The sequence below is a fragment of the Giraffa tippelskirchi genome, chromosome 10 (genome assembly GCF_054371585.1).
Source record: "Giraffa tippelskirchi isolate mGirTip1 chromosome 10, T2T-mGirTip1v1.2.pri, whole genome shotgun sequence".
Taxonomy (NCBI): Eukaryota; Metazoa; Chordata; class Mammalia; order Artiodactyla; family Giraffidae; genus Giraffa; species Giraffa tippelskirchi.
The window spans coordinates 20,990,826-21,000,165 of record NC_137284.1 but is presented as its reverse complement, the minus strand read 5'-3'; the positions used below and the strand labels follow the sequence as shown (position 1 = coordinate 21,000,165).

Below are 9,340 nucleotides of genomic sequence, written 5' to 3'. Positions count from 1 at the left end.
GAAGAAGTGTCTCTTTAGTTCTTTGGCCCATTTTTTGATGGTGTCGTTTATTTTTCTGGTATTGAGCTGCAGGAGCTGCTTGTATATTTTTGAGATTAATTCTGTCAGTTGCTTCATTTGCTATTATTTTCTCCCATTCTGAAGGCTGTCTTTTCACCTTGCTTATAGTTTCCTTTGTTGTGCAAAAGCTTTTAAGTTTAATCAGGTCCCATTTGTTTATTTTTTCTTTTATTTCCATTAATCTGGGAGGTGGGTCATAGAGGATCCTGCTGTGATTTATGTCAGAGAGTGTTTTGCCTGTTTTCCTCTAGGAGTTTTATAGTTCTGGTCTTATGTTTAGATTTTTAATCCATTTTGAGTTTATTTTTGTGTGTGGTGTTATTGTTCTAGTTTCATTCTTTTACAAGTGATTGACCAGTTTTCCCAGCACCACTTGTTAAAGAGATTATCTTTTCTCCATTGTATATTCTTGCCTCCTTTGTCAAAGACAGGTGTCCATAGGTGTGTGGATTTATCTCTGGGCTTTATATTTTGTTCCATTGATCTATATTTCTGTCTTTGTGCCAGTACCATACTGTCTTGATGACTGTGGCTTTGTAGTAGAGCCTGAAGTCATGCAGGTTGATTCCTCCAGTTCCATTCTTCTTTCTCAAGATTGCTTTGCCTATTCGAGGTTTTTTGTATTCCCATACCAAGTGTGAAATTATTTGTTCTCATTCTCTGAAAAATACCGTTGGTGGCTTGATATGGATTGCATTGAATCTATAGATTGCTTTGGGTAGTATACTCATTTTCACTATATTGATTCTTCCTATCTATGAACACAGTATATTTCTCCATCTATTTGTGTCCTCTTTGATTTTCTTCATCAGTGTTTTATAGTTTCCTATATATAGTTCTTTTGTTTCTTTAGGTAGATTTATTCCTAAGTATTTTATTATTTTTGTCACAATGGTGAATCAAATTGTTTCCTTAATTTCTCATTCTGTTTTCTCATTGTTAGTGTATAGGAATGCAAGGGATTTCTGTGTGTTAATTTTATATCCTGCAACTTTACTATCTTCATTGATTAGCTCTAGTAATTTTCTGGTGGTGTCTTCAGGGTTTTTCTATGTATAGGACCATGTCATCTGCAAACAGTGAGAGTTTTACCTCTTCTTTTCCATCTGGATTCCTTTTATTTCTTTTTCTTCTCTGACTGCTGTGGCTAAAACTTCCAAAACTATGTTGAATAGTAGTGGTGAGAGTGGGCACCCTTGTCTTGTTCCTGACTTTAGGGGAAATGCTTTCAATTTTTCACCATTGAGGATAATGTTTGCTGTGGGTTTGTCATATATAGCTTTTATTATGTTGAGGTATGTTCCTTCTATGACTGCTTTCTGGAGGGTTTTTATCATAAATGGATGTTGAATTTTGTCAAAGGCTTTCTCTGCATCTATTGAGATAATCATATGGTTTTTATCTTTCAATTTGTTAATGTGGTGTATCACATTGATTGATTTGCAAATATTGAAGAATCCTTGCATCCCTGGGATAAAGTCGTGATGTATGATGTTTTTAATATGTTGTTGGATTCTGTTTGCTAGAATTTTGTTGAGGATTTTTATATCTATGTTAATCAGTGATATTGGCCTGTAGCTTTCTTTTTTTGTGGCATCTTTGTCTGGTTTTGGTATTTGGGTGATGGTGGCCTCATAGAATGAGTTTGGCAGTTTACCTTCCTCTGCAATTTTCTGGCAGAGTTTGAGTAGGATAGGTGTTAGCTCTTCTCTAAATTTTTGGTAGAATTCACCAGATGGTGAAGCCATCTGGCCCTGGGTTTTCGTTTGTTGGAAGATTTTTTATTACAGTTTCGAGTTCCATGCTTGTAATGGGTCTGTTAAGATTTTCTATTTCTTCCTGGTTCAGTTTTGGAAGGTTATACTTTTTTAAGAATTCCTCCATTTCTTCCAAGTTGTTCATTTTATTGACATATAGTTGCTGATAATAGTCTCTTATGAAATAAAAAGTTATTTCTCTGTTGTCTGTTGTGATTTCTCCATTTTCATTTCTAATTTTGTTGATTTGATTCTTCTCCCTTTTTTTTTTGATGACCCTGACTATTGACTGACTATGACTCTGACAAACTATTAAGTTTGTCTATTTTATTTATCTTCTCAAAGAACTAGCTTTTAGTTTTGTTGATTTTTGCTATAGTCTCCTTTGTTTCTTTTTCATTTATTTCTGCCCTATTTTTATGATGTATTTCCTTCTACTAACCCTGGGGTTCTTCATTTCTTCTTTTTCTAGTTGCTTTAGGTGTAAGGTTAGGTTATTTATTTGATCTTTCTCTTGTTTCTTCAGATGAGCTTATATTGCTATGAACCCTCCCCTTAGCACTGCTTTTACTGAATCCCATAGGTTTGGGGTTGTTGTGTTTTCATTTTCATTTGTTTCTATGCATATTTTGATTTCTTTTTTGATTTCTTCTGTGATTTGTTGGCTATTCAGAAGCGTGTTGTTTAGCCTCCATATGTTTGTATTTTTAATAGTCTTTTTCCTGTAGTTGACATCTGATCTTACCACATTGTGGTCAGAAATGTCTCTTGCTTTTCTTATACATTTTTCTGCTTATCAGAATATCTAATTTTTGACAGTATGCTGGAGATTTGTTGAATGTCTTAATTGTTTTTTGTATTTCACAGTGTCTTGAAGTTTATTTTTGGCAGTCAGTTAAACTTTGTGCAGATTGTCTAGCTGTTTTTGAGAGTGTATCTAAGTTTTGTTAGTACAGCATTTATTCAAGAACTAATTCAGAAACTGATTCTAAGACACAAACTTCTTGGCTCTCTAGGGAATGCTACAGGTAGGTTTTCATGGAGAGTTCCTTACTGGATGGTTGGAAGACAACCATCCCACCGACCTGTGTAGCTCTGATAATCAATTATTTAGCTTAAATTTTCTTGCTATATCTTCCTTGCCCAGCTTTGTGGAGTTTTATCTTAGAAATGCACACCCTAGATAAAGATCAGACAAGACACAAGGCTATCTATACGGAGATGTCTAGATTTCTTTCTCTGTGGCTTTTCATGCTTCACTCACCATTCCAGCTACTTCAGCCTCCCAACATTGGTCTCTCTTAGTTTACCAGAAATGCTGTGCTCTGTTCCCATATACCTTCTTTGGGCCATGAAGGGTCCCCAGACCAAGAGTCAGGGTGAACATAGGGTTCACCTCAACAGTTCCTCTTCTATCTTAGGTCATAAGTCAGCATTACCTGGTGTCCAGTGTCTAAAAAAAATTATTTTATATATGTTGTCCAGTTTTTAATTGCATATGGTGTGTGACTAATAGAGAAAACAATCCAAAGCAAGTCCCCTCAAATGAATGAATACAATCCACTGTATCAAAATGAGCTAAGACACGTTTTGAAACTGATTCAGGGAATGAATGAGCAACAAAATTCAGAACTAGGAAAAATGCAGTAATGATACAATAATTCAAGAAATTCCTAGAAATGAAAGAAAAAATAATTTAAGAAATTAAAAGTAATAGAAGAGCAAATAAATACAACAGATAATACTTTAGGAAAAACAGAACATGAAAGAAGGGAATGAAGAAAAGAAAAAAAATGAAGAAACTTATGGGAAGCAACAAATGTAGCTACCAGGCCAAGAAGATTTAGTCTATGGTGAGCAGGAGCCACAAGGACAAAACCAAAGCAAAAGTAAAAAATATAATTCAAGGAACTTTTCCCAGTGTTAAATAGATATTGATTTAGATATCTGAAGTGGCATATTAAAAAGAAACATCACACCTAATAAAAATGCTGAAGAATGAATATCAAAACATATCCTTATAAAATTATTGAGAACCACGTAGTACAAATTTTTGAGTTCTTTTTGAAAGACGTAGAAACAGTTACTAACCCAGAAAACAAAGAGCCCCTGTAAAACCTAGTTTGTAGCCTTGAAACATCATTTCACCACTAAAAGAACACAAATACCTTGAAGAAAGTGTTGGTTTCTGGTCTGAAGAATGGACTATATGAGAGGAGATCAGAACACTTTGTCAGACAATATTTAATATTAGAGACTAATAGCACCATATCCAAAAAACTCATGAGACAAAATAAAGAAAATTCCACAGGCCAAAGACAGAAAACTTTGAGCAACTAAAGGATAGTAGTTGTAATGGAGTAAAACACAAAGAAATACGATTAAGTTAGTGAGAATATAAAGATACTAAAGAAGAATAACTAATCAGCTTTGGAGGATAATAAGAAACCAAGGTACTGGTTTAAAATTAGAAAATGAAGGTGATGTGTATTTATATGAACTGTAGTGATGATGTATATTCAAATCTGTGCATGTGATAAATTTGCATCAAAGTAAATGTAAACACACAGAAATGAGTATAAATAAAACTAGGGAAATCTGAATAAGATCAGTCGATTGTATGTCATAACATGCAGAATACTGTATTGATACTGTATTATAATTTTGCAAAATATTCCCATTAGGGGAAATTGCATAAGGTACACAGGATCTCTCTATATTATTTCTTATACCTACGTATGAATCTACAATTATCTCAGAAGATAAAGTTTAGCTTAAAAATCTTCATTAGCTAATCTTCATAACATTTTCATCAATGATATGTTGCTGAATATATTATTGACAACTGCATAGTTTTGTAAATATATTTCCCTTAAGAATGAGAATATGTGAGTGAAGACTTCTTATGTCTACCTTCCTATGCCCCTCAGTTTCCTGCCGTTCTACCACTGTTGGTCTACAGTTGCAGCGACAGGGTGACAAATTTAGCATTCCTTATAAATTCATATTCCTTTATGGAAAGTATACAGTTTGTTTTATTGAAAAATTCAAGTATGTTTTGAATCCTTAAGAATAAACATTTTAAGCCTAGTTGATTACGCCTAATAGTGAATACCTAATGATGAGTAACAACCATAATGGTAGTGACTGATGACGATGTTAATGGTCATGACCGAGGTGGTGTTGGTGGTGATTGTGGTAGTGTTGGTGGTAATGATGACAATGATGATGATGATACGGTTATTGGTTGTAAAATGTTAAAGGAGGGCATTAGACTATAGTTTCCCAAGCAGCAAAGTGACTCTACCAATAAAAGGAAAATTAACACACCTGGGAGACAAAAAATATGATTCACAGCAAAGGGGTAAACAAAGACTCTAATTACTCCTTAACTCAGGTCTGCAGTCTCTGAAGTGACTGCATCCCAGGAGAAGCTGTGACCATGCTTATGTAAATAAGTAGACCTCCAAGTCTCCCAATCTGTGAGATCTATTTTTCATGACAATGCTGGTCCCTTTGAGTAAACTAAGAATTAGATATAAATCTACAGGGTCCTCTCACTCCCTGATATTTATTTCCTGACCTTTGAAATCTAAGCATCCTCTGTAATTTCTGGGAGACCGCTCCATTTTTCCTCCGTACAAGTACTTAATTATGATTTAAAGCAATTGTACAAGGAAAATATATCTTCCATGAACTCTTGTTTATAATGCAGGAGATTTTCAACCGTATGTTTACTTCATCTCTAAGGGTTTTTCCTTTGTGTGTTGTTTTCTTATGGGCAGTAATCCTGAGCCTCTGATGGTCTGCTAGAACTGGAGGTAATACTTGTAGTGACTGATATCAAGTATGGGGTCATGTTTTCCTGTTTTATGTCATTAGATGATAGTGGGAGAAAATAATTCTCAGTGCTGTCTAGGGTTTTCCCATCAGCACTGCACTAAGTAAATGATGTTCACTTTGTACTGCTCTGTAAAGCACTTTGATTTATGGTAATGGTATATTCCAGGTGGATTTTTCCATGTTTCAAGAGGTAGAAACTGAGTAGAAGGGGATATGTAAGATATTTTCAATCTTTTGTTGCTACCTACTTTTTCTCCTTTGTAATAAATGGAAATAGTATTCAAAAAATCTTAGCTATTTCTGATAGTAATTATTATGAAGTAAACAATTTAACCACCAATAATTTAACATGTAAAGTTTACAAAGGCAATGCAGACTTTCTTGTCTTCACACCACATCCTAAAGATTCAATGACTCTTACACTAAGATAAGAAATATGGTTAGTGCCAGAGTTATTATTCTTATAGAAATAATTTATTAATCATAAATTATTATTCTTATAGGAATCAAATGACACAGCACATTTTGAAGTGCTACAGTTAAAAAATAGGTTACAAAATTTTTTAAATACTATATGCAGATACACATGTAAGTATATATACACTGACAAGATGTAAAAAGACAGTCTAGACTGTTGTTAGTCTCCAAGGAGCAGGAAAATAGCTTGTATTTTTGCTTCTTAGTGTTTCTGATTTCTTACAATGCACATATAGTGCCTTGATAATTTATTTAAAAATCTGAAATTGTTAATAAAATTTATCATTTATGTCCAGAAATTCAATAGATTAAGTTTACTAAATAATAACAAAGTGCTGCACACAAGACAACCTACAGCAAAGCAACATAGTTTACTGAAAACAAAATAGACTGGTAGTCAGAAGTCCAAAGTTTCATAACCAGTTTTGTGCTTGTAAATTTAGCTTTTAGAGACTAAGTTTCCTAGAAAATAGGAAAATAATGCAATATTCTTCTTTTTGTATTAGCTATGCACAATCTAACACACCAAGAATAAAGCATGTTCAATCGCAACATTGCTTAGAGCTCTAGATGTGCAGGTTTATAAGGCTGCACGCTTGGGCCAAGGGAAGAGCTCATGATCAGAAGAAAGCAGTTTCACTTCCAAGTCCTTGATAATTAGGAAGCCTCAGGAAAATCACTTCTGTCTGGCACTTCAGTTTCCTCCATATGAACCTAGGAATGAAAATTCAACTCTAGACATATTTTTCCTTATACACAAAACTTGTGGGAGGAGTTAATGAGATTGACTTTTGATGAGCATTACATAAAAGTTAGTAGCTGTAAAAGTGAGCAAAGAAAATAGTGCAAATTTAGGGTTTTAGCTTAAGAAATATTTATTTCAGAAAAGGGATATCTATAAGCAATGATGACCCATGCTTCTTACAGCCATGTGTATAATGTGAATACTGTGTCAATAAGGAGATAATGGCTTTATTTTATGATCTGAAAATAAAAACAACAATAGTAAGAGTAGCTATTGAGCCCTACTCTAGACCTGTGGTCCCCAATCTTTTTGTCTTCTGTGGAAGACAATTTTTCCATGGACCCAGGTAGCAGGGGGATGGTTTCAGGATGATTCAAGGACATTACCTTTATTGGGCACTTTAATATTATTACTTCAAGTCCACCTCAGATCATTAGGCATTAGATCCTGGAGGTTGAGGTCTCTTGCTCTAGATGATGCTAAGTGCCAGGACTGAGGCCTCAGCACAGATGGATTAAATGAGAACCTCTGTAGGCCACGAAGAAGTCCACACACCTAATGACCCATCACATTTTCATAGGAACTGGCTTCTTGAAAAATATTTTCTAACTATGCATTATCCAATATTATTTTTACAACCACCTTAGGAATTGATATCACTAATTTCATATTTCAGATACAGAAACTGACTTGCAACTCAGTGATACTGTTGTAACTACCATATCACCCTGACACTACATCCGTTTGAGACAAGTTTTCGTACGTTCACAATCAGTGAACATTTAGAACTTCCATAGACCACAGGGAAGTTTCATTTCAGAAGCAAAATACATCTCCAACTGCAAAATATGAATTCTACTGCTTGTTATCTATAAGAATGAGGTTCACAGACTTGAGTCTGCATCAGCCTCACCTGGAGACAGTGTGATACACAGATCACTGGGCCCCATCCCAGAGTTCCTGCCTTGGGAAGTCTGGGGTGAGGCCAGAAAATCTGCATCTCTAATGTCTTCAGGTGATGCAAGCAATGCTGGTCCAGGGACTAGACTTTAAGGTCCACTGCTCTAGGATATTTCAGAGACATGAATGTGGTAAAAGTTCCGGATCTTGCCCCGTTTTCCTTCTCATATCCGTGACCTTTGAAATACTCAGGGTCTGGTCTTCCTCCCAAAATAAACAGCAGGATGAGGGAACATTCATCAGGAAGGATATCAGATCACTCTGCTGGTCCCAAATGCTCAAAACTAGCTTCACCAAGCAGTGCAAGAAGCAGCCTTTCAGGTAGTTCTTCTTTCCCATCCCCACAGGGTCCCCAACCAGAGGAGAATGGCTACAGAAAATCACTCTACAGTGAAAGAGTTCATTCTTCAGGGTTTGACAGATCGGCCGGAGCTCCAGCTCCCACTTTTCTTCCTCTTCCTTGGGATCTACTTGGTCACCATGATGGGGAACCTGGGCGTGATAACACTGATTTGTCTGAATGCTCACCTTCATACCCCCATGTACTATTTCCTCAGCAACCTGTCCTTTGTGGATCTCTGCTACTCCTCTGTCATTACCCCTAAGATGCTAGTGAACTTTGTGTCAGAGAAGAACACCATCTCCTATGCAGGGTGCATGTCCCAGCTCTACTTCTTCCTGGCGTTTGTCATTGCTGAGTGTTACATGCTGACAGTGATGGCCTATGACCGCTATGTTGCCATCTGCAGACCTTTGCTTTACAACATCATCATGTCTCATGGAGTCTGCTCCCTGCTGGTAGCTGCGGTCTATGCCATAGGGTTCATTGGCTCAACCATAGAGACTGGCCTCATGTTGAAACAATCCTATTGTGAACACCTCATCAGTTATTACTTCTGTGAAATCCTCCCCCTCATGAAGCTAACCTGCTCTAGCACCTACCATGTTGAGATGACAGTCTTCATTTTTGCTGTATTCAACTTCATAGTCACCAGTTCAACAGTCCTAATTTCCTATGCCTTCATCCTGTCCACTATTCTCCGCATCAGTACCACAGAGGGAAGGTCCAAAGCATTCAGCACATGCAGCTCCCACTTTGCAGCCGTGGGGATTTTCTATGTAACAACCGCATTCATGTACTTGAAACCCTCCACGGCCAGTTCCCTGGCCCAGGAGAACGTGGCCTCTGTGTTCTACACCACAGTGATCCCCATGCTGAACCCCCTGATCTACAGCTTGAGGAATAAGGAGGTAAAGGTGGCCATCGAGAAAACTCTGGGGGAAAAATTCTTTTGATACAAATGTTATGATTCTTTCTCAGTTTTAAAAATAACTTATGAATCCCAGAGGGGAGCACTCCAAATGCTCACCCACTTGGGTTTGGAAATAGTCCCTTCTCTGCAAGACTGGGTGACTGCTCTTGCCTCCTTCCCTCTTTCTTCCCACCCTCTGTCTCCTTCCATTTCTGTTTGAAGCCAGCTGATGTTAAGTTGGATGA

General features: G+C 36.6%; 1 protein-coding gene across 1 annotated transcript; it reads left to right on the top strand.

The window, feature by feature from the left end:
• The first annotated feature begins 8,208 nt into the window (after positions 1-8,208).
• Positions 8,209-9,138, top strand: LOC145523833 (olfactory receptor 8A1-like). Its single transcript, XM_081534883.1, has one exon. The coding sequence runs from the start codon at positions 8,209-8,211 to the stop codon at positions 9,136-9,138; it is 930 nt and encodes a 309-aa protein (XP_081391009.1).
• Positions 9,139-9,340: the final 202 nt, after the last annotated feature.